Raw genomic sequence first — 26,757 nt, 5'->3', positions numbered from 1 at the left:
GAGGACGCAAAAGTCAGTCAAAGATAGTCGCAATTTGATGCCTTGACAGTGGCAGTGGGTTGATTTCTGGCCAGAACAATGGCCTGTTCACAGTAGTCATGTGCCAAACTGCCTTCCCCAGATGTATCTACCTTGCTGCTGCCTTTTCTTTGACAACTTCCAGAAGTCCTGACGATTGCAGACCAGGAGCGCAAAACAAATACTGCCGTTTCAGCAGCACTAAGACGAGCTGTCTTTGGCAGGAAGTTCTGGAGAATGATGCAGAAATGATGAAATGGAATTGAAACAACTGCCACCCCTTTACATTTCTGTATACATGTGGCGTGAGCACCTCGCGTCTTAATATAGAACCATAGTTTCGGCCCCTACGTCTTCAGGTATCAAAATTGGTGCGCAGGAGGGAGATGGAGTCACAGCACAATTTCCCTTTTTATTTCCCGTGAGCACATGGACAATTATTCAAGTGTTTAATAAACAGAAGCATTAATAAAAAAGGCACAGGAGAGGAGCTTGTTCCTCCACATGGGCGCTGGCCTTTGCACCACCCTTGGCCTATGTAAAGCTTTCTGTGAGTCCTGATCTTTGTCCATGAAGACGCAAATGAAGTGATTTGCTGGGTCCCGTCAGCGAAATGGCAAAGTGAGGGAAGTGGGTTGGAGCTGGGGAGTCAAACCCAGGTGCACCGAGAACAACAAGTCCAAGTCTGACTCACATAGCTTCTGTTACGTTGTTTTCAAAGCTGGATAAAACAGCTCAGTCTCTGTTCATTGACAGCTTTTGTTGCCTCCATTTTCCAGGTTATATGTGAAACAATAAAAGTCAGTATCAACTCCTGCCTGCATGCAGCACCTGTCGCACCCTCTTTATGTTGCAGTCTATCAATTTGGAAGCACTCACACTTGATAAAAATCCAACAAGTAGGAACACAAGACCATCTAATGTCCAACCAAAGCACGTTTTTACAACATTTTGCTCAGTCATAGGCCAAATAAAATCTGAATCTATTGACACTCCTTTTACTGGAAACAAAATCGACCTCACACACATACTTCTGCCTTCCCATCTCCCATGAAGTACCCTGTTATCGGCATCAATATTTTGTTTTCGCCAGTTCTCACACCAATTCAAGACCTCCACTTGCTGGAAAACACCCTGGCAAACGACAAAGCTTGAGCAATGTAACTTCATAGAACAAAAATACCAGCATGTATTGGAGGTGATTTGGTTTGTTTTTAATAGTTTATAGAGCTCAAAGATTTGTGAGGTCATTTTTTTAAATAAAAAAATGGAGTTACTTTCATTCATCGTGATGGAAAGCTGAGGTATCATGAAACAGTGTCCTACTTTTCAGGGGCCACTAGATGGCGCCCTTGGTTTAAAAATGCTGTGAGGTGGGTGAATTAGTTGTTCAGTAGTCCAAACATTTTACAGCAGACAGTGCCATCTGGTGGCCTCTGAAAATCCGGGCACTGTTTCATGAACCCTCATCCACCCATCACTACTCTTTAAACATTTAAATAAGCAGTTGCTGGCACGTGGATGATGCTTAAAGAGTGAAGGTTCTTTTGTTTTCATGTCACTGTCACTACCTGTGACAGGTCAAGAAAACCCTAGCTCCATATTACGTGACCTTCTCCTCACTCTGTTTTTCGTAGAGGCGTGTCACAGCTCTCTGATTTCCAATCTGCCTCCCTCGTCGTTCAGAAGCTCCTCACAGCTCTCCAGCAGCCACAGTCCTGGTTTCGCCAAGTTGAACCGGAGAGACGGTGAGGGACACAGGAAGGACACGTTCTGAGCTCAACTTCTAACAGCCAGTGTTTTGCTTTCCAGGAGCTGGGGGTTGGTCACCTCTGACCTCGGATGGTTACCAGTGGTTGGAGGTCGACCTGGGTGAACGTAGGAAAATCACTGCTATCGCCACACAGGGTCGCTATGGCAGCTCTGACTGGCAGACAGCATACCAGTTAATGCTGAGCGACGTCGGACACAACTGGAAACAATATCGACACGAGGACAGCATCGGGGTAAGGATGAACTTTGAAACTTAAGAGGATACTCAGAGTGTGAATTCAACTCCTGTAATACTGTGTTGTTTCTGTTGGCTGTCGCTGTCATGGTCGACTTCCGACCTCAGTAACATGGTCATGACATCATTCCCAGCTCCTGTGGATGAGCTAACCCCAATCTCTGTCTTACTTTTACGTGACGTGCTGCCCACGCTGACAGGACATGCCATGGAAGACGGAACATGCGCTTCAGTTGAAAGCCTTATGTGTCATCATGCAACACTGAAGGCTGCCTTTGGCCACAATATAGGACACTTTCCAACGTCAATATATTATCATATGGGAGTGAGGATGGGTTGCATTGTTATAGTGCATGACCTGTGAAGGTCGTCGGTCTGGCTAGTACTACACTGGATTGTATATTCTTCACCGTATACAAGTAATATCCGACTCATGGCCGAGATTGGTTCCAACCAACCGGTTGTAAGTCGGGTTGGACGTAAGTCGAATGTCATTCAAAATAGCTGAGGCGAGGGTTATAGGTGCTACTGTAGTGGTAGATCACTGTGTGAGAGTGAGATGCTGGGATACTGTGCTGCTGTAACTGTCATATGCGATGCCGGGCTGCTACGTGCTGCGGTGCCAGACATTGAATTGAAAAAAAGAAGCATCCGCTGGCCATGGTCGTAAGTACTGGTCATAAGTTCAGCAGGTCCTAAGTCGGATGTTACTTGACGTGAAACAGACTTTCAAGAACAAAACCTGAAGTAGTGCCACCACATGGCGTACTTAACGAAGACAGTTGATTTCTGCATCAAAAGTGCAAAAGTTCACTTGAAAGTAGTCGTGAAAGTTCCTTGCAGGAAACACAAGCACGTGTGCCAGTGTTATACTGCAAGCTTGCACTTCTTCCAGCAAGTTACAAGCCTGCACCTTTGATAATTGGACTTTCCACTGGTTAGAGACATTTTTCTCCTTGAATGCCTAAGTCTATAATGTTTGGAATGCAGAGGAATCTGAATTACATCCATCACAGGCATTGTAGCCCGTGTCACCAGAGTGTAACCCTGTTGTGGAAAAGCAGCCCGACACAAAGGTGATGAACGGCTCTTACCCCCAAATCTCTCGGTGACTACAGTGACTCTTCAGTGAAAAGGACAGAAAAGCTTCTTAGGGCACAAAAACTTGTTGATTTCACACTCAGCACAAATCCGTTTAAATCCCAGGCTTGTCGAAAAAGTACCACTTAAGCTGTGCGTATTCCTCAGCCTACTTTAATATAGCTTTCAGCGAGCGGTTCACTTCTGAGCTGCTTCATCACTCACTGTTCCCTCAGGATCTGTTTTTTTTTTCTTTCACACTTGGATGCCGGAGCATGAGAAGCTGAATAATGCTCATTCATTATCTAATTTTCTCCGCCTTTCTCACCCTCTATTCTCCTTTCGGTCCCTTTCAAATCAGCTACAAAGGTGAGCAGAGACATACATTACACCACAAAGGACTGTGCCATGCAGTCGTCTATTTCACATCGAAATAGATACAAGGTATGAAATATTAAGTACAGTTTTTAACACACATAAATCCTAATCACATCTTTCGAGTGTGATTGCGGATACAACTTTTCTTTGAGCAATAAATGCATTTAAACTGCTGTGCTTTTGGAATGAAGAGTCTGGTAGAGGTTGGCCACTGGAAGGATACATATCAATAAGAATAATATAATAAGAATTTCTGATTATATTTCTGCATTATGTGTGAAAAACTGCCTCCAGATGATGCTCTTGCTTACGAATATGTAAGTGTGGAGTCCTAGAGTCCTCCATACTCACATCCCTGTTAGGTTGAGCTGGGGTGAAGGCAAGTTGTTTAGAGCCGGAAGAAGTACTGAAAAACGTTGAATGAACATAAAAATAGAGTAAGAAAAATCTACCTCGGTCAATGAAAAGTAGACATTGAGCTTTTGCACTACAATAATGTTTAAAAGTACATTTCAAACCTAAATGAAGTATGAAGTATTTGCCTGTTTATTAGAGCTTTTATTCGTACCCTAATGACGAAGAACCTACAGGATTACATTAACCATGTTTGCAATAGTGTTATGCGCTCATTTGGTATTGTGTGGAAAAAAAAAAAAAAAATTATTTTAATGTCTTGGCATTGAACCAAGTTTAATGTTCTACCAGTCGAGCAAACGTGGCACCACGTGGCGATCTCCAAATGTGGTTCTCAGTCAATATGGACTGTTTTTAATGACCACAATAAAAAATTGAGTAAAACTTGGGGGTAACATATTAACCATTAATAAGCTAATTCCTTTAGAGTGAATCTAGAGTTTATTCCGAGCCAAAAGAAGGCGCTAAACAGTATTTTACAATGACTAATAATGGGCTGATGTTCTGCTAATACTCACAGGAATACGTAGTTTATTGATGGTAATATGTGTACTGTAGTCTAAAGTGAGACCAGAGATTGTATTCAGTTTAATGAATTTATTGAATGCACATACCTGTTAAACTGATACTGCGATATATGCTTTCAAATAATGGTTACATGGTTTGTACTACAAGTACACTCAGGTATCAACATCTAAATAAAAACACTGTGAAAAAAATAAATCCTGATTCATATGTTTAGAGCTCTCGACAGTTACCCTGAATGATATACAGAACCGCAGTTGCATTGACCTGTTTCCTGCTGAAGGAAGGAGATAGATAGATAGATAGATAGATAGATAGAAATGAAAGTAAAAGTACGTCAGATGTATTGGAGTAAACATTCTCCACACAATAACTTACTCAAGAGAAGTACACATACTACAAAAATGTACTTCAGTACATTTGTACTTCCTTGCTCTGCACCCCTGGAAGAGCATTTTAATGGCAGCTCTGCGAAGAGACTGTGAGAGCCAATGCCAAGTGTTCTTTTAACTAATAAAAGTTGAAAGATATTAATGTGCTTTAGAGGAAAATTCCAATTATTGAATACACAGAGCAATAATCAAGTTTTAAACCTACTTAATCCTCAGGTAAAAAATTCAAATGTACTGCAACTCCACAAAAAAAAATGAGGGCTGTTAAAAATAGTCTTCTGTCTCTCTCTTGTTCACATATTCACAGTATTGTCGTTCGTCGGTTTGTTTTCCCAACTGGGTCATTTTTGCATTTGTTCAATTCATGGGAAGCAGAGCCACAAAACATCAGCAGAGGATGTAAAAATGGTTCACAATAAATCAGCGGACTGAGCAGGCTAATACATGTGATTCCCAACTGGACGAGTGCTTACTAAAGCACCTAATACATAAAAAAAAACTGCATTTAGTGCTTGGCAAATCAAATTTTCCCCCTGATTGAGGAAGCGGTGACCAGGAACGCCGCTCCTTCTTTGCAATATTCCCTTCATTAGGATTTTAACGTCTACAGAGGCCTCTGGGAACAGGAGTCAACCTCCATAAAGGAGAGCATTACTTCGGCTGTTAACTATGGCATTCTTCTGAGAGCAATTAGGCCCCTGTGTGGTGAAAGACGGACAGGAATCTTGGAACTTTTACTACTACTTTGTTTGTTGTCCAGGTGTTTCCAGGGAACACGAATGCGGACAGTGTCGTTCTGCACAATCTCCGCCATCCGGTGATCGCTCGCTATGTCAGGCTTATCCCCCTGGACTGGAATGCTAATGGACGAATCGGACTTCGCATGGAAGCATACGGATGTTCTTACAGTCAGTTTGGCAATTTTTACACTCCATCTCATCTGTATGCCGCTCAGGGAAACATCATCATAATACTATTTTATTGCTCTGAATTATGGAAGTGTATATGTATATATATGTACTGTATATATATTTATATATACATATATGTATATATAAATATATATACGTACTGTGTGTATATATATATATATATATATATATATATATATATATATATATGTGTGTGTGTGTTCATGACGTGAGAAATGAACCGTTAAGTCATTTTATTTCAGACACTTTTTTATATACCTCTTCAAGGAGGGCGAAAATAGAAAAACCTAGCAGAATGCAGCAACTATTCTGTCAGAAGGGCAACTGAAAAGCCCTTTGGGTGAAGCTGCTTGTAGCAGAAGTGGAAGCAGCTGTCTTCCACCTTTGTGTTTATGAAAGTTCCCACTCCGGACGTTGGCAAAAGTTTGAGATTCAGTTGGCTAAAGAAAGCTGCACCCGACACAAAGCCTCAATGGATTCGGTCACATCTTATTACAACACTCGAGAAACAGTGGTCCGCAGCAGACATGCTGCTGGAGAGTGAGCAGCAAGAAGGGAGGAGCGGACGCATCACAACCCACGGTGCTTTATCAGAGCGCCAGCTGCCACACGTGATCGGTTGTTGTGATCAGCAATGACAGGCAGTGATCGGCTTTCACTGATCATGCTGAGATCGGCCGATCAAGATTGGTGACCGATTGATCGGAGCATCCCTTATATTTATCTTTTTTTTCCACACAGTTCGATTTCAAACAATAGAAACTACTTAAACAATGAATATGAACATTTAAGTGTAACCAACTATTACATCTAGAAGAAGACAAAAAAAACGAATTTACTATGAGATTAATGTCATTAGAAAATATATTTTAAGATAAAAAAATAATTTATTAAGAGATTAATCTTGTTAATCTCGTGCCAATGGTCCAAACAGAGTGCGTAGAGGCGTCATTCTTAGCAAAAGTTGTCGAAAACACCAACGAATAAACAGTCCAATCAGAATAAACAAACTCAATGACAATGGGGCACATAAAAAATTACCACAAAATTATATTTAAACAATTAACATCTAACCATTCTTTTTTTTTTCGAACATTTACTGTGCACCACAGAATAAATTATCATCAAAACAATGCAGTTAAATGTCTTGTGACAAATACTGCTTAGTTCTATGATGTTTGTTTCAATATTAATTTTGCAAGATCTTTGCAAAATGCTCATGAATTGAAACTAAACACACTATTTTTGTTAGACAGTACACTGCAAAATGTCTCATATTTCATGCGAATGATCCATATTTAATGTTAATATGTCATCGGTTTGGACAATAAATGATACATTTCCATAAAATAGAATAAAATTAGATTTTAATGAGTTTATGACTTCATTAATCTGACAGGAAATTGTATAAGAATAGAGAAACTACACAGAAAAGATATTTTAGCATTATTCAGTCATTATTTTTAATTCATTTCAAATGGCGGAATTCTGAACATTGCTCCCCTCGTTCGTCACTGTGACAAGAGCCGATTCCATGGGTGCTGGAGCCCCGAAGCCCCTAGAGGTTTCTGAACTCCATGAAAGCGACAGGTCCTATGGAGTCTTTGTCTTCATGATGTTCTTTATTTTGTCTTCATTATGTCTTTATGTTTGGAATTGGCACATATGGCACATATCCAGTCTTCGCCATTTTAAACTGCAACTGAATTCCAACTCACCTTGGAACGCAGACAGACCACTCAAGTCACCAGATAAATGATGAGTTTCTTGTTTCAGACTCTGATGTGGTGAGCTTCGATGGGCGTAGCGGGCTTTTGTACGACATCAGTTCCAGTATGAGGCAGATGGACCGGAGAAGCATCTCCTTCAACTTTAAAACCTTCAGGAATTCTGGGATTCTCCTTCACGCTACACACAGAAGCCAGAGGAGCCTGGTGCTGGAGTTAGAGGGAGGGAAGCTCCACCTTATCCTTCAGAAAGGTACGTGTTCTGTGGATGCTGAAATCTTCACTTCAGTAGTTTGGTGTTAGGGTCCTACATCTGTCTGGGGTGATGAATCCATCGAGCTGGACTCAATGAGTCCCAACATGAAGCAACATAATCCAAGTCGGAATAAGCCTTCCTCCCCCTCACAACATAAACACTTCCTTGTTTATCCAGCTCCCCCTTCACTCTGGTGTCCCATGCGCCTCAGGTGCCACTGATAACACCTCGTGTCGCTACACTGATGTGTGGCAGTGTTTATCGTGTTGAATGCACTTGATCTCAGTTTGACTGAGCAACGTTCACAGTGAAGCCACTTCATCTTAGTTAATTAGATTTTATCAGTGTTGTGAATCGGATGTCAATGTCAAACCTGGTGTGTGAATCTTGAGTGGATGAGACGGAGATGAAACCAACAAGGCAGCGTCACATCTGCCTGTATCAGGGCACTGTGTTGTTAACACAGCCGGCAAGTCATTTTACATTCATCGGCTCGACCATGAGACCATTGTATCCAGTCAGCAGCGACTGAATTGACACAAACCATGTGCCCACTGACGTCTACGTTTGAATACAGACATGAAAAACCACTGATCATCGACTGTTAAACACATTGGACTTTGCACTTGTCTCTCTCTCGGATTGATGACTGTATTTTAGAAGCTGGGCCCCTCACTTCTCATTCCACTCCACCTCACCGCTGCTCCTTCTTGTGAAAAATAGTTTCTAATGTCTGAGAGCATATTGAAGATTTTTTATTCTCCATCCAACCTTTCCTTGGTTTATTCCTCTCTCCATTTACTTGCTTCCTCTTGAATTACAGATGTCATCGGTCCGTTTACATTTTGTTGTTGGACACCTGGAAATGATGAATGTTCTTAAACACCGCATAGCTCAGAAGAAAAAAAAAGTTGGCGGAATTCTCATTCTAATCTCTGAATTCTAAATAAAATCAGAATTCTAACTTTTATCTCTGACAGAATTCTCAGATTAAAGTAAGTAATTCTGACATTAATCTCAGATTTCTCACTTTTAATTCAGAATTCTGAGATTAATGTCAGAATTCTAAGATTAAAGTAAAAAGTCTCACTTTATTCTCAGAATTCTAAATAAAGTCAGAATTCTGAATTGAAATTGAGACTGTAAAGTTTCTCTGGCCCTAATCCTCTTCTGTAGAAAACGCAAGATGTCAGCGTCAAAATGGAATTTGTTATTGGTAAAGCTGAAGCAGGCATATGGTGGTCTTCAGAATAGACCTGCTAAACAAGTTCATCATTCATGATGCCGTCCAAAACCACTGAGATAAAATGTTCAAACAGAAATTTGCTCCCATTACTCGCACGTCAGATCTGTAACAACATAACTCTCTCTTATATGACGTCCAATTATAGTTTGTCAAACACTGTGAACTGGAATGAATTTTAATAACCTCTGCACCTCATTACACTGATCTTCAACCTCCAGGATTAAGTGTTTGTGATGAGGAGCCACTCCCCTCTGTCTCAGGTTCTCAGTGGAAAGCTCACAAATCTCTGACCGCTGAATGAGAGGCAAGGTTAAGAAGTGTGGATGAAATAGAGGGCAAGTCAGCGACTGCAGATCCGAAAATCCGGGTGTATAAATCTTGCAGAAAGATGGACAATGCAAATCATGAATGTATTTTCTTTAGGACTGGAGGTCTTGTCTTTTAGTTCTACAAGAAGGTCATAGGTTCAAGTCCTGCGTGAGGCAATGTGCGCCACACAATGCTTGTGGTTTTTTCTCTCAGGAGTATTGGTTCCCCCCCCCACAGTCTGTTGGTCCCACAGTCACTTGCATGAGTAGAAAAAATGGCAATCCAGAAAAAAAAAAAATCACAAGACTCTGTCTTTTCCTGCGAATTATCTTATTTTCACATATTCCTTTCAGTTTTCAACTCTTCTTTGTCATCTCCACACCAAACTCCAGACAGCTCATCTCCAGAGAGCCAGCACCGTGTGACCCTGGGCAGCCTGCTCGATGACCAACACTGGCATCACGTCGCCGTGGAGCATCACGCTACTCACCTCAATTTCTCTGTGGACAAAAGCATACTGTGGGTGCAGGTCGCACCAAAAGTCCCACACTGGGAGTACGACAAGGTGTGTGTGGCATTGCTCACAAAGGTTTGGTCGACACCTGATCAATATTTCTGTTCTGGTGTTTTTGGACAGATGAGTGTAGGAGTGGACCAAGACCTCAGATTTCAGAAGAAAAACTTGTATGGGTGTTTGGAAAATCTTGTTTACAACGGTCTGAACCTAGTGGACTTTGTGAAACAGAGAGACCAGCGTGTTGCCGTGAAGGTAAGTCGTCCAAACAGATCTGGCTATAATGCTCTGCTCCTGGAGGCCATTGGTGGAAGAAAGTTATTATAACAACTTTTATAATAAACTAACTAATCTATCAAGTCAAAAAGTGCAAAATAAAAATGTATGGCTATGAGCGGGCAGTTTACATGTGATTTGGTCTGGTTATTGCTATTTTATGATTTTATATTTTTTTAAGGTACCATTTTCTTTCTTTTCTTTCTTTGTCATTGTGTTGGGGGCGGGAACTGAAGCTGCTTGGTCGAGGTTTGCTCTCACTGTTCAGTGTACAGCAGGAAATGCAGCTTCTTTCCGCCAACCTCGTCTCTGTAACATGGATAAGTGGCTGTATGCAGACATGTGTAGTGTAAGCCAAGACAGGGGTATATGACATGTGTGTGATCACTAAGTAGACCACGAAGATTCTCTCCTCTTCATCCTGTCTTCATGCAAACCCCTTTAACTGCCCACAAAGAGCTTTTTAGATTTGATGGCGAGTCTCACCTTTTCATACTTGACTGAAAATAGAAAGCCAGCATTCCCAGTGGGCCCAACGAAATGGGATCTATCATTGTTGTTGAGCAGAAGTGGACTGAGTGTAACCATGTCTTCTCCAAAGTGTACAAGATTGAATCCCACTCACTTATTCCTTCCTTGTTTGCCTCCCCATTACTTCCTCTGACCTCTGCAAGCTTCGGGGTGACTTTGGTGCCTTCACTTTGATCGGCTGCTGTTTATTTCCAGCCTGGAAATTATCATTATGGTAATCGACTCTTAAAGGAGGATAGCAGATGAGATCTTGGCGCATATGGTGCTAATACTCAACCTTGCAAGATCATTCATGCATTTTCATGTTTTTGCTCTTTAGCTTTGGTAACTTAATGCTCAGTATTTAAACTCCTCTTCATCATCCTTTTCAGGGAAATGTGAGCTTTTCCTGCAGCGAGCCTGTGTTGGTTGCCATGACGTTCAATGGTCCCCAGAGCTTCTTGTGGTTGCCAGCAGCAAAAGAAAAGCCAACTTCGGGCTTCTCTGCGCGGCTTCAGTTTCGGACTTGGAACAAAGCTGGGCTGCTGCTGAGCTTTCAAATGTGGGATGATGGAGGAACGGTGTGGCTGTTTCTGAACGAGACTTCGCTTCATCTGCAGACCCAGAAGAGCGGCCACACACTGCTGGAGCTCACTTTGGGTGGGTCCACTTTTCACTTGTCAAGGTCTCTTGAAGAGTCACGCTCAATAAATGCATAATTTTTACATTGAGTTGTGATCACAATAAAACAGCGGAGGACCTCTTAACAACACGACAAAGAAAAGTAATGTGTTCATGAATTATTTTGTTGTGTGTTCAAGTGTGAGTCAGGCTTTCCTTTCTCCATCGGTTAGTGGATTTTGTTGCCACTGAAACAGCATTGTTGACCAAGCATTCAGATGAAGCAATAGCAGAAACTCAACATGACTATATTAAATCATAAAATCATTTTTTGTGCTTCAGCTGAGAGCCTTAAGTGTCAGCATGCAACGCTGAAGACTGCTTTTGGCGACATGCATAGGACACGCAAGTCCACTATCCCAACGTGAATATATTATCATATGGGAGTGAGGATGGATTGCATTGTTATAGTGCTTGACCTGTGAAGTTATCTGGCTAGATAGTGTTACACTCTCTGTTGTATGGTCTTTACCATTTACAAGTAACATCTGACTTACGACCAGGATTGGTTCCAACCAACCGGTCGTAAGTCAGATTGGACGTAAGTCGAATTCTACTCAAATTGCCTGAGGCGAGGGTTATGGGTGCTACTGTATAGGATACACAGTGTCAATCTGTTGTGTTTATTAAGTAACTTTTTCTATAGAAAATATCTTATTATTACAGCCGTAACTGTTGTACGCGATGCCAGGCTGCTCGGTGCTGCAGTGCCAGGCGTTGAATTAAAAAAAAGAAGCATCTACTGGCCGTGGTCGTAAGTACAGGTCGATGTAAGTTGAGCAGGTCATAAGTCGGATGTTAGTTGTGTTTATTTATTTTTAATGTATTATTATTTATTATGTATATTAATTTATTCTCTGTAAAACAACCTTTTAAATGCCAAGCTTTTAATTTACTATTTATTTACTGGTAGATTCATTTAAATTACAACACAACTTTTAAGTTTAACAAGCAGTTAAGTTGTTAAGTAGTAGTTCACTTGTTTGGTTGTGCAGCACCTTTCACTTTAATTCAGGTCTCTCAAACTGGTCCTCAAAGGGGCCACAGTGGGTGCAGGTTGTTGTTCCAACCCATCAAGCACACACAGTCTAACCTGGTGTCGGTGTCGGCTGACTCAAGCAGCACCCAGCTGACAACCGATTAAAGTCTTCTGCACCCACTGCTGCCCTCTGAGGAGCAGTTCCAGCCCCCTGCTCTAAATAACTGCCACGTGTTTGTCCTCAGAAATCATTTAACTTTAACCAGCTCAGAAGGAAATCAACACTCTCCTGAAGAACGTTGTGCCCCTTCATTAATGAAAGTGATAAAATCAGCACTCATTTTGCTGCAATTAAAACTGGAAAAATGTCACCAATATTCCTACAAATCCTCAGTGCTCAGTGCAAATAGAGAGTGAAATATGATCCAAATATGATCAAGAAAATATCTATTTATTAATCCCTCTGCAGCACTTTTCAGGTCCGACAAATGTTCAGCGGCTTTGATCCCTATTTATTCTTTTTTTATCCATCTATATCCAGCCACTTCATTAGCAGCTCTTCAGGGTAAAATAAGAACAGAGCGTTTCAATAAAATCTTATGATCATGCTGTCTAAATTCCAGTCTGTGTGTGATGTCAGGTTCGGCTCTGAATGACGGCCAGTGGCACTCTGTGGAATTGAGCAGCGGTCGAGGACGCTGGATTCTGAGGCTGGACGAGGAGGAGGAAGCCCACAGTAACTCCCCAGGGTTAGTCAGAGCACAGGGACGACTGTATTTTGGAGGTAAAAGAAATACCAACTCTAACAGCAGCTTCATTGTACTGTTTTTCTGAACTGTGATTCACCTTCACGGCAGCATTGCAGCACCATGTGGGTGTGAAATGTACATCTCTTAAGTCCTGTTTCACTGAGTAGATGCTGACATGAAAAATATATACAATTAAAGGAGGGCTATTGAAGGTGCTTTGGAGGAAGCATATACAGTACATTAGATCAGATTATGACTGAGATGAAAGTAAATCATTATCTATAACAATAATCAGAAATAGCGATGGGCAATCTGACAAAAATATTATATTATATATAATTGCGGAATCACGATTTAGATTTTATCACGATCTAACATGTATTTTTGAGACTAGTTTGCAAGTTTTTGCTGAGTGCAACCTAACCACTTCTATAAGTCAAATAGTCCAAAAAGGGGAATAAACAGACAATTTAGGAGAAAGCACAGATTTTTGCCAACATTTGTGAAGACCGTAAGTATAACTAAAGGTAAACAACCACACTCTGATTAAAGAGCACTCTCACAACATAAACCATGGTTTTCAATAAACACGTAACTTAATAATCTTACTATCAGTGAAGACATGACGATTATTTATTTTAACGCAACAATGCGTAACATTTAGACATAAATATACTGTATTGTTTTCATATAACCTGAGATGACAGGTTTCATTATGAGCATGGAGTCAGACTCTCCAGCTGTCAAGCTTGTAACTTTCTCTGCGCGAGCCACCCAGGGGCGTGTTCTGCGCGTGGCATCACAGCCCCAACTCCACCCCCACCGTGACACTTTACGGCAGAACGGCAGACGCAAAAGTTTGTAGTGAGGACTCCAAGAAGAGAAAGTGTGAAACCGACAGAGCAATATCCCGGACAAGAGTTAATATAGGAGGCGCATTTACAGCCTGGCGACAACTGAGAGCAACGAAGGGCTTTTCGTCTGATCATGAATTGGCGATGTTACTTCTTGACTTGTAAGTAATTTTTGTGTTCACTGCTGTTTCTGTTGTGTTGCCAAATCATTTTTAAGGGAAACAAATGTGTGTAAGCTTGTTGGTTGTATGTGTAGTATATATGTTTGCAGCATATATGAACTTATGAACTTGTTCAAGTTCTAACTCAGTTATCGATGTCTGCTGTTTGTCGTATTGCACTGTCGAAGCGTACAGTGAACGTATAGCTGGCCAAACCGATTTGGCACAATGCTAATAACCGCGCCAGTCACGTTACAGTGTTTGTATGGGACTTGTAAATCATTCTTTGTGCTTACCGCGGTTCTTGGGTGTGTTATCAAATGTGGGGGACTTATTTCAGTCCTTTTTTCTGCAGAGCTGCTTGGAGCTGCTGAGAGATGCGCCACATTTCATCATCCCTGGCGATTGTTCTGGAATTGATTGAAGAAGAATAGTTTCTAACTCTGACGCCTGTTTTAACAGTCAACTCTAAATAAAAGTGTGAACAGACGTTTTGATGCTCACACTCTGATTGCTGCTCCTTATTGAAACACATGACACTCATGATGTAATAAAGCGAGAGAAGAAAAAAGCTGTGCCTTCGTCTTCATTATTCAGCAGAGGTGGGCAGTTACATTTCCTAGGGAGCCAGGTTATATACTGTAACCCAAAGAAAGCTATTGAAAATAAATATCACGTGATTACACTTTGAAAATGCACAGAAAATGTTGGTTTGTTGTATTTTATTTAATTTAAACCACATTCCATTTATAGATTGTCTCATGCATTTCAAAATCTACTTTCAATTCTGATGAAAAATTTCAGAGAGAATGTCAGTTTTACTCTGACTCCAGGAGGGCCACATAACTACAGTCAAGGGGCCGCATTTGGCTCCCGGGCCACACTTTGCCCAGGTCTGTTCTACAACGCGGAACTTAAATAAAGCTTTATCGTCTTTGTCCGTCTGTAATGGCGTGAATAACAACGTCAATACAAAAACTTAACTATTTGCTGTTACTAGCTAAAAGAAAAGACCTTACAGCAATGTCTCTTTGTTGAACATGATCATTAAAGATAGTAGCTTTAGAACGTATTAATGTAGCGCCCTGGAGTGATGGGGTGCAAGTGTAGGTAGGGATACCAAATGCAGCCAAATTATAAGAGTCCAGCAATGCCACTTTTGGAATTTCACCCAAAGAATGACGAAACTAGGGACACGTCCGCTTTCTCAAGAGAGATGAGACAGGTGTCCTCAAAAGCACAGCACACGACAAAAGGACCCCGCCACCAGGTCACCTCCACCACCGGGTCCCAGCAGCTACAAGAAGCACACAAAATGAGTCTCTCCACCGGAGTGTAAGTAGCAGACCAGGTAACAGCAGCAAATGAATAAACAAAACACTTGAAACAAAATAACAGACTAACTCCATAATGAACTAATGAAAAGGAACAGACAAAACCCAGAATGAACAAATCATAAAACAAAAAAACAAAAACCCGCACAAAGTAAAAAAACCCAGTCGTCCTAATGTGAAGCAATAAAAATACGAGGCAACAAAACAAATCACATAATCAAAATAAAGAAAAAAACAGACTCGACGAAAAAGGGGAAAGAAATAAAGACAAACAAACAAAACAATACAAAAACAGTACAAAACTGCGTGGCACAACATTGCGCAGCACAAAACAGAACAAAACAGCAGTGGTTGTTCCCATCTGGTGATGCGCCTTCACAGCTCCACTGAGCAACATCTAAACCAGAGGAGCTATGGTCAATCCAAGTGCTGCATCACTACATAGTTTGTCACTTACCAGACTTTGGCACACGACGATGCACCTGCCCAAATGCAGGGCGGTAGAGGAAGCAGCGCAGCTACTGGCAACGGATCTATATATTTAAAACCCCGCCATGAGCTCACTAAAGTACAAACCAGAATGATGGGGGAGAACAAGAGCTTACCATCCATGCATGTGACAGCGATCACACCAGCATCACCGCCATCAAACTTATTAAACTGGCGCTGCAAAACTCCAAGCCACTTGTCTGTGCAGACTGTCACTGCCTGAGAAATTGTATGTTTTTATTCTATTTTTTTTTAATCCAACAACATATCCAACAACAGATTCAAGCTCCACACCACAGTAGACAGAAGTGTTCACTCCTGCTCTTGTTAAATCTATGTGAAACAAATGTAAGGAGAATGTTTTTCATACAATAATGATAATACATTGGAAGCAATACATTGCACAGGTCAAATGTATATAGTGGAGCTTCAAATGTTTATTGATTCAATATTGCTGGACTTTAAAAAATAGAATATCAGATACTAACATACAATTTCTAAATCTGGATTGTGACAACGTGATGACGTCATTAAAAACGTGCGCGTACACAGTAAATACTGTGTACTTACGCATGTGTGTAAAATGTAGAATTTCCAGATTTTGATGTTAAATATAGACTATTTTAACAATAATAAAAAAAATAAAATCACAACTTTTCGTGATATAACCAATAAACACAAATTGTAGAACATGCGCATGTGTGTTACTAACATCCCGTTCCAGTCCCGGAACTTCCGGTGGACCGCATCAGGCAGGCGGACCACATCAGGCAGTGACACGGACAGACACCTTATGGGTGACCCGGAACCAAAACCGCCGGGAGACAGAGAGAGAGAGACATGACGGTGCCAAGACGTCACTTAAGTAGCAACAGCGTCCCCTGGTGATTGGTTGGCTAGTGCCACTAAACGCAGCAGGCGCATTAACCGCCTTTCCATCTGCTACATTACTGTTTCATCTATTTTCATCTTCTACAAAGTAGACATCATGACAGATTCCTCTCACGGATTATTAGCCTAGAAAACCATTTTGTCAACGAAATCTGACATGCACTGTTTAAAGGCATTCAGTTCTTTATGAAACTCCTTTTGTAATATACTTGATACAATTCACTCTAGTTTTGTATAGTTTGTTGAATCTTGCTTGAATGCTTTCAACGTTACACACATACACCACAAGGGTCAAATAACGTTTTGGCAGCGAGACGTCAAGTTAGCCATTAGCTCCGTTAGCATTGCTGTGCAGACAGTCCGGTGTCGCGGGTCAGAGAAAGACCACTCCATTGTTCTGCCGTGACGGTGAGTGGTCGAGTTAGAGGCGCATTGGGTTAAGAAAAAAAAACAACTCGAAGTTGCGTTTCATGATCTAATATTGTCGTATCACAAGCAATGTAAAAGAGTGGATGAATGCGCTTATAGCATTATCATGTGAAAGCAAGGCTTGTGTTCACACCAGTTCCTTTGCTTCACCCATCAGTGTTACCTGCATTACTAGGAGTTTTATATACAATTTACATGCATGTTTACTTTTGTCGCAGGTTGTCCTCCAGAACAAAACCAGGAGTGTGAAAATCCCTTCAAGACCTTCCAGGGCTGCATGCGTCTGCTGAAGGTGGACGACCAGCTGGTGGACTTGATCAAGGTGCAGCAAAGGCTGCTGGGAAACTACAGCCAGCTGCAGATTGACATGTGTGGCTTCATTGACCGGTACGTGGATATTGAATGCCTGGAGTGTGATGCTATTTATGTATGGCATCATAGTATCAGCTGATGGCCCAGTCGTTACACTGACCGCAGTTCATCACATGAATGGAGCTGAGTCCAGAAGAGTCCACTTTCAAGACGACTGACTTTCATCATCGCACCCATACTGAAAATAGCCGGGCTGAAACTGACTTTTTGCGGCTTCATAGTGACAGCAGAACTGGACTAAACCACCCTATTGTTCTACATCTGGTATCAGTCCAGGAACATAGAAAATCCATAACTGTCTCGCTAAATATTTGTCCACTCGACTGTAGTAATCCACAAGCAACAGCTCGGACAAGCGCAAGATTTCTCTTTTTGTGGCCATAGTCATTTGAAATGGAGTTAAAATGTTAATTTGAAGTGTAATTTAACAATGAAAATCTGTTCATGAAACTGCTCTGTGGCATCAATAGAAGGCGGTAGTCCAAACTCACTGTTGTTGTCAAGCTACACAGGCTTTGTTGTGCTTAAACACTGGCACAGAAAGCAGTTCAGTTTACATGCTGAGAATAGAGAACATGCTGTTAAAAATCCATTAAAAAACAATATAAATCAATTGAATAATGAAGTAGGGACAGCAGTACGACAAAGCAAAGACAGTACAGATGATCCTGACCCGCGAAATCGAAGGCCATCTCCATTTCTTCACCCTTATTGGAGAACTGAACCATGCGGTGTATTGACTATCCAACCATCAAAATGACATCTGCTTCAATGATCTTGTTTGTGCACTTTCTGCCATTGCTGCTTCATTGGTCTTGCTAACTTGGTAATCTAACAAACTCTGTGCCATGATTCCGAGTTGTACTTGGATGACTGGACAGAGACACAAAGCAAAGGGACTTCTAAAACACAACAATGCAGTTGTGTTCATCCTCTGGATTTAACCAGCCAGGCCAAAATAAGCTCTGGCCCCTTGTGGTGCTGGAAGTAGAACTGCGAATGAAATGTTTTTCTCAACTGCTTTACAGCCAAAGAACCACACCGACACCTTGAATGACTCCTTCTGTTTTGCTGTATTCCATTTAAGTCGGATTCATTGCATCCAAATTTCCAAGTTTTACATTTTTCCACCTGAGATTTTCAGTGTTTTGTCTAATTTTGGATTATAAATGGATCTGTGGACAACAGTGGGAGACTTGATAGGGAGAAACAATGCGGCAGCTTCATTGTTCTTCAAATGTTCCTGCTCGAATATCCAATCTGTTTTGTTGTGAAAGACGATGAAAGTCCTCGTTTCTGCGCGAATTAAATGAGATGAATTAAACAATAGCAGAGCACTGTTTCACAGCCAAAATCACACTCAAACAATACACTTTTTTTGGGTGGTTAAGCCCTGTTACATAACTGATGTTATCTTGATCCAGGTGGAATTTTAGTTTTCTCAGAAATTGAGGAAACAGCTTAGTACAAAAGGACCCAAAGCAGGTTGTTATAGACATGAAAAAAAATCCATGGCACCGTGGAATTCTTTTGAGGGAGGTCGCCATTTATCACCTCCAGCGTGCGACGTTGACGAGCAACTGTGAGTACAAGTCCAAGACAAGCAGGCAGAACTTCCTTTTCCAGAAATGGACAGCATGTCTAAGCTCTGGTCAGGAGCCACGCCCATTCTGTGGAGTGTTTATTGTCCCTATGCATTTATTTGAAAAACAGTTTACTCAGCAAAAGCTCAGGGATTATGAAAGCATTTTTAAATCAACAATATCAGTCAGTTGAATGAAAATTCCACAAAAATGAGCTGTGCTGTTGCTGCACATTTCACCTCTTGTATCGCTGTTTTGTTGTGGAAGCTGAGACCAGACTGTCGCTACCTCAAAATGTGATTTTAAAAATGGACCACAATCATGGCTTGCTTCTATATGAGCAGTATCTGACAAATGTCACTAGGGACAACTGACTCACAGACCCACACTGACAGCCCAAGGCGGTAAATAACCCATTCAAGCATGGGCCAAACTTTAAAACTCTACATGGCCCATGCTTGTTTTGAGCCATGAATGTTTCAGGAAATAAAATTCTAGATAAACAGACATGAGTGTAAACGGAAGCTACTACTTCAGTTCATTATAAAACCGTGTGAAGGAAAGGAAAAACACTTGACTGACAACTCCAAACAGGGGCGAGTTCCTAACCAGTTGTGAGGACTTCCTGCCAGAAACTCACGGAAGTTTGTCTCTTTTCATGTCAGACTGATTTGAAGATGCCAATGCTGCATTTCAGAATCTAAAACTTGTGGCATATTTGACACTGCAGCATTGGTCTTTAGCCACAGTTAGCAGTACGCTATCAGTCGGCACGTAGCGGAGAGGACTTTCCCTCAGACGTTATCTGATCGAGCAGCTTCATTATGTGCTCGTCTGACATCAACCTGGAGTCCAACTAGATTCCTAGGTATTGAATCTGATAGCTGGGGTGTGGTGCACTCTTTTGGAAATTCACCACAAACCCCAACTTACCAAGACAAGCTCTCCTCTGTGTGACTGACAGCTTCCTTTCTCGACGTCGCTAGAACCAGCCAGTCGTCCAGATATGTCAGCACTTTGATCCATTTCCTAGGCAGCAGTTTCAGAGCCACATCCATGAACTTGAAGAAAGTCCGGGGCGCCAGGGAATAACCAACCGGAAGGCAATTGAACTGGAAAAACTTGTCTCCCAACGTAAAATGCAGATAAATTCTGTGACGTGGAATTCCGCATCTGTCAGGTCAATTGACGTCATGCAGTCTCCAGTGATTGTTTTACTGTTAAAGCAACAATGCATAACATTGAGTTATAAACAAATTATTTTCAGATTTCCTGAAATGACAGGTTTCAGATTGAACAGTCCAGAATGCCAGAGTCAGACTCTCCAGCTCTCTGTTAAACGCTCCCTTGGATTATATAACTTTCTCTGGGCGAGCCGCCCGGAGGAGTGTTCCGAGAGTGGCGTCACAGCCCCAACTCTACCCGACTGCGTCACTTTATGGCAGAACGGCAGATCGATCTTGGCAGCGAGCTGAGTTCCTTTGTTTACATTATGGCAGGAGAATACAGTGATGGAGCAAGATCCCGGACTAGAGTCAATATAGGAGACGCATTTACAACCTGGCAATAACTGAGAGCTTCGAAAGGCTTTTCATCTGATCTGAAGTGGCGGTGTCTCTACTCGACTTGCGAGCCATTTCAGTGCACTGCTGTCACTGTTGTGTTACCAAATCATTTTTTTAAGGGAAACACATATCTATATGCTTGTTGTTTGTATACAAGTGTAGAATATATGTTTGTAGCAAAACAGATGCCGCACTTGTCGTGGGTCTGTCACCACACAATAACTGCCTCGCATGAAGAGCAAAAACAATCCATCTTAAGCACCAGAGAGTGGTGGCGTAGCACGTATGACGTCGACCAGTGGGTTACCAAATGTGAAGCACATTTGAAAGCACACCACAAACCACGGCCCCCTCAGTGAACAGGCCTGTGATTGGTTGAAAAATTTCCAAGCTGGATATGAAGACGCGTGGAGGTCTGTTTTTCGATTGATCATTACTATATAATTTAGATTCTAAGTTCGTCCAACAGCATCTGTAAGGTAGGATGAGTTTCAGTCAACTGTGCCTGGACTGGTCTGGACTTCTAAGTCCAGTTTCAGTCATGAAACTCTGTTTATCTAGCATCTAGCTGGCATTGAGTCTCTCTCTCCAATCAGCCTTTTAAGTGCATAGCAGATGTTTGCATGCATTATTTACCTCGGCTGCAACAACAGCTTACATTCTGAGTCATTTGTGATGAGGAGTGACAATGTGAATAAACTTGTGGTGGCTTTGTCTAAACTGAACAAAGCTCCTCAACGAGACGAGCCAAATGTTGACGCAGCAACAGCACCAAGGAAGAGCTTGTGTCAGAGTCAGAGACGAAGACGCTGTTTAAGAAGCTCCCTCTGAAGTTGGAGCGCTGTTTGCATCGGTGGTATTCAAGCGATTCACTGAAAACTCCTGCATGTGTTTTTAAAAACCTGTTTTATGTGTTACACTAAATGTCAAAGTCTTCAGTATTGATCAATTTGTGATAGCCGTGGCCACACCACTGACTCCAGACCTTTTCCAAACCACCAGAGCCTGCAGTTAAATGGCACGTTTGTCTTCCACCAAGCAGTGTTTGTTTTAATAAAATGTCAAGTTTAAAATTGATTTCGGGTTCCGGGAGCCCACATCGCTTCCTTCGTAGAGTTTGTTTGGCCAACAATTGTTGCTTGACTGATCATACAAATTAACTCCAAAGCTCTTGGCAGTTTTTGAAAAATGTAGCTCTTATATATCCCCACAAACATATTTACAGATTATGTAAGTTATTTAAAACCAAACCGGAGGCCTGTTTGAAGTGACAGTTATTTTACGGGCCGAAAGGGAAAGAAAACGCGAACTGCAACGGCAGTTATGCTGATTTAGGCTATTTTGGCGCTGAAAATTCACGGTAAGTGAAGGATTAAAAATACATGCAGCGCTCCCACTCTCGGTGAATGACGCCGCTGCTGAAAATTCTCTGACCTCATTTTGCCTTCATATATTTTCAACAGAGGAGCAACTGAGCTCGCGTCAGCCCCAGCGCCCTTTGTTGCCTCCTCACTCGCGCCATCATCCTGACCCGGTCTGAAAGGGTCTAATCCTGGTGTTGGCATTGGTTATTTAGCTCAAAAGTCATTCATGGCTGAATCTTATTTGGAGATTGTCTTCTGCCTTTGTCTCTGCTGCTGCTGCTTTTGTCGTTTTAATGAGACACCAGTGAAACCAAAAGTGGATTTTGCTCCTTCAGTTCTTTGCGATGTCTTTGTTGAATGACTAATAAAGCATCACAAAAAGACATAAAATTGAGATTTATTTGTAATAACATCTATCTGAAGATTCATTCATTTAATTAAGGTCTTAAATGCTTGAGATGAGTTGGCGCATCAATCTGAAATGAATGATTTCTATTCCAACCGCAGATGTTCCCCGAGTCACTGTGAACACGGCGGCACCTGCAGTCAGTCATGGAGCGACTTCTACTGCAACTGCTCCAACAGCGGCTACAGCGGCGCAACGTGCCACAGCGGTAGGATCCCTAGTGTTGTTCCAGTCTGTGGAAAAGGTCACGTATACTTTGGATTCTGCTGCGAGCCGGTGTGTGTAGGTGTGCTCCTGTGTTTACATGATTTCAATAATGAGACAACCTGCTGCTGTGAACTTTATTGCACCCGGAAAAGGTTAAGGCAGAAGGTCATGATGAGATTAAAACCGCTTATAATAATGCTAACAATGTGTCGGCGCAGGAAGGAGAAGGAGCTGAATGGTGATTTGTTTCTGAGCTGGATTTCACTTCATGTTCAGCGGCAAACGCAGGTTGATAATAAGATATTATTGTAATACACAATGTAAAATAATAAGACAGTGAGACCAGATGAACCAGTCAGGTAAATTACAGCACGCTCAAACAGGCGACGACAGATTGAACAGAGGGATGAAATTAAATTTTATTTTAATAATGGCATCTGCTGGGCGATAACTTTATTTTTCACAAAAATTTATTCCATTTAAATTTATAAACCTTCACCACAGAATCACTTTTCAAGCGAAATACACCTCACAAAATCTGCCTCACCATGACAGCTGAAAAGGCTTTTACTGCCTCGGGGGCGACTGCAAGGTGAGCCCAGAAAACTCTGAAAAACCAAATCAATGGAGCATTTATTAAGCTAATTGATTATTTGCAAATCAATAGGATCGCCTATTATGTCAGCTCACACGCATCACTTCTCAATATTAATACATCGTATCGTCCCACGACTCTGAACATGTGATGCCAGAATGGCAGCCCTTTTGTCGCACACCCTGGAGTTGGTGAACTGTTGGTGATGTTTTTACTGTGTGTCCATTTATCAACCATGATGTTACCAGACACATGTTCTATGCTGTTGGTGACAGCATTATTTAAAGGCTGATGCCCTTAGTACACACGTACAAACAGCACGTAGCAGCCCGGCAACACGTACGACAGTTACAGCAACACGCTATCCCAGCATCTCACTCTCACACAGCCATCTACCAGTGCAGTAGTAGCTATAACCCTCGCCTTGGCTATTTTGAATGGCATTCGACATACATCCAATCTGACTTACTACCGGTTGGTCAGAACCGATCCTGGTCGTAAGTCGGATTTTACTTGTAATGAGGAACTTACTGCATCATGGAGATCAAGACTTTTGCTGTTTGTACTGGTTATGACGTCATGCATCAAGTTTTTTGAATCAAGTAAATATTTCAGTCAGTAATAAGTTAATCGCAAAATGAATCTCCTAAAACCGCAGCCCGTATCAGCAGTATGATGCCTACCTTACTCCTGAATAAACCACCAGAAGAAACCATTCTGGTCCAGAAACCTTCACTGCAGCGTCTTCACAACTGGCATGCAAGACAGGCGCCACACAGAGCTGGATGTGACACTCACGTCTCACATGTGGCAAGTGGCAGCCAAAGAAAAACCTTTTGATGATTTGCATAAAGAATTAGAAGAAATAAAAATAAATCAAAATGTTAAATGATAAATAATGACTCAGAATTCAGGATCATTTCTGCCACTTGCTATGGCACCGTGCTGTCTAAGCACTGAAGTTGCAAAGCTGTGGTTTTTGGATAACTTTACCAAGTCTTCTGAAAGGAAGAAACAAGAAACTTTCTAGAGTGCTGAGGTTTACTTGATAGTGGGTTCATGTGGGTGGTAGAGGACTGCAGACTTATTCATGATGTGAGCGTGTGCATGTGCGTGCGTGTGAGTGCGTGAGAGAAAGAGGGAGAAGCCTTTTTTTATTAGTTTGACTGAGATAAATGCTCAAAACTACCTCTTATTTTCTAAACTGTGTTTGTTTCCAGCCATATTTGAGCAGTCCTGCGAGGCATACAAACACAGAGGAAACAGGTCGGGGTATTATTACATTGACGTGGATGGCAGTGGACCCATCAGCCCACAGCTCCTCTACTGCAACATGACAGGTAGCAGAAACACACACATGCACAAACACAGGAAATCTCAGATTCCTCCTGCCACTGTCAGCTCGAAACTTCAACTTTTATCTCTGTCAGAGGACAAAACGTGGATTGTGATCCGCCACAATAACACAGCGTTGACCACGGTTCCGTCATCGATGAGCAGAACACAATTTTCTGCTCACTTTCAATACGAGTCCAACGAGGAGCTGCTGGAGGCCGTCATCAGCCGCTCGGAACACTGCGAACAGGAACTGGCTTACCACTGCTGGAAGTCCCGCCTCTTCAAAACGCAAGGTCAGAGTCGTCAATATGTGGTTCTACCATCGTGTTTGGTGCTCAGGACGCTTGAAAGTGTCTTCAAAATGACTGTCACATCACTCTTCCTCTGTAAGAACAGCTGCCTTTCCTGGGGATGCACTTCAGACTGCGAAACTGCGAGGCAGAGAAACTTTATTGGTCAATTTGGGAGGTTCCCGCTGGGAAATAATGACATGTTTTCAAGTGTTCAACTTTTTGGTGTTATCAATATTATTTGGTCACCAAATAATATTGATTATATTAAATTAGATGCAGTCTGTTAGTCGCACAGTTGGGAAATTCAACATGTCACAGCAGCCAATGACAACAAAGACACCGGGACATATCAAAGACATGAAAGGTAAATGTCAACAAAGACGTCAAATTCGACACAGCTGGTCCGCACCGGATTTGAGAATCCTGGAACTGATGCCTTCTGGACCTGTTGCTTTCTTCCCCTTGAGCTTCATGAGCTAGCTCTTCACCTGGGTGAGAGTCAGGTGCACACTTGTACGTAGAGTATGATGTTGGAGGGTTTGGGCTCAGTGGGACTTGGAGCACACAGTGGAGGAACACTTTCAAGTCATTTGCCCACTACACATGTATCACCACTTGTCTGGAATCATTGTCAAATCTGGCCTGTGGCCGTCAAGACATTGTAAGTGGCCAGCAAGCCCCATAAACACAAGCAGTTGGCTCAAAATGAAATTCACCACAGACTTAAAGTTCTCTTGAAACTGTTGTTGTGGGTCCAAGTTCGGAACCAACCTATTTCCAGTCACAGACTGTTCAATAAAAGAACGTTCACTTTGGTAGACTGTCTTAACATGTTTTCCCCTGGTGTAATTGAGTTTCACAAACAATTGGAGTGCTGCCTCTCTCATATAACCTTCTTTATTGTTTCACAATATCTCATCAAAGGCACCAGATGAGAAGCTCATGAATAGCCAGAGCCCCAGAACGAGACCTGCTGAATCAATAGACAACAAAGATCTAATACAACCTATTCCAAAAATGGTATCCAAACAGACAGTCTGATGCAGGAGTAAAGTGGCAACATCCCTGTCTGACTGAGATCCAGAAGGAAGTCCGTCGGAGGAGAGCATCGAGGGTACAGCTGGGGTGTGAAGTGAAGGAAGACATGAACTGAACTGGAACTAAAGTGAAGAGAATCTCGGTCAAGTATGATGACAGATTCGCAAACTTAGAAGACAAACCAGCAGGACTTCACTGAACCACTTTTACCCTCATGTTGAAGCTTTTGTGAACACATTCAACTAAAACATAAGAATTCTGTTGTCACATATTAGGATGGGACTAATCACTATTAATTTATGTAAAACCTAAGAAAAAAATATAAAGATCATATTTTCTCTTTCAAATAATTGGTATTCCTGCTCATACTGTATCTGACATCCTTCACTGAGGCTAGCTTACAGGACTCTGGAAAACAGCGTGGATTTCTGTGAGAAAAAAATATAAATCTGACAGTCTGTCTGGGAAAATGAAATACTTGGAGAGAAAAAGGGCCAGATATGATGAGATTTATTCTCCTCCCTGCTCCTTCTCCATCCTTGAGAGCACATCCAAGTGGAAGACTTTCATGAGCGCTTCAGATGGCTAATGTTTTCAGTGTAAGTGAATGGAACCAATCTGTGTTGCAGACGGTTTGTCCACCAGCTGGTGGGTCGGAGGTCCGGGAAGAGGACGCAAACAGGCACATTGGGCCGGTGCACCACCTGGCAACCAACAGTGTGCTTGTGGCGTCCAGAAGAACTGCGTTGACCCGAAACGTCCATGCAACTGTGATGCTGATCACGATGAGTGGTACCAGATCTGTTTGGGCTTAACATTTTTGAACACTAATATTTCTGACAGA

General features: G+C 41.9%; 1 protein-coding gene across 1 annotated transcript in view; it reads left to right on the top strand.

The window, feature by feature from the left end:
- Positions 1-26,757, top strand: part of LOC128764678 (contactin-associated protein-like 4) — a 55,205-nt gene that overhangs the window by 15,860 nt on the left and 12,588 nt on the right. The window contains exons 2-14 of the mRNA XM_053874651.1: positions 1,656-1,766; positions 1,831-2,024; positions 5,576-5,723; positions 7,524-7,727; positions 9,678-9,850; positions 9,923-10,054; positions 10,978-11,245; positions 12,886-13,029; positions 17,371-17,539; positions 22,544-22,650; positions 24,465-24,584; positions 24,675-24,875; positions 26,543-26,705. Coding sequence (XP_053730626.1) covers positions 1,656-1,766; positions 1,831-2,024; positions 5,576-5,723; positions 7,524-7,727; positions 9,678-9,850; positions 9,923-10,054; positions 10,978-11,245; positions 12,886-13,029; positions 17,371-17,539; positions 22,544-22,650; positions 24,465-24,584; positions 24,675-24,875; positions 26,543-26,705 — 2,134 coding nt within the window. The remainder of the gene's footprint in view (positions 1-1,655; positions 1,767-1,830; positions 2,025-5,575; positions 5,724-7,523; positions 7,728-9,677; positions 9,851-9,922; positions 10,055-10,977; positions 11,246-12,885; positions 13,030-17,370; positions 17,540-22,543; positions 22,651-24,464; positions 24,585-24,674; positions 24,876-26,542; positions 26,706-26,757) is intronic.

This window comes from Synchiropus splendidus, chromosome 9, assembly GCF_027744825.2.
Source record: "Synchiropus splendidus isolate RoL2022-P1 chromosome 9, RoL_Sspl_1.0, whole genome shotgun sequence".
In the NCBI taxonomy this organism is placed as follows: domain Eukaryota; kingdom Metazoa; phylum Chordata; class Actinopteri; order Syngnathiformes; family Callionymidae; genus Synchiropus; species Synchiropus splendidus.
This window is presented reverse-complemented; position numbering and strand designations above follow the sequence as displayed.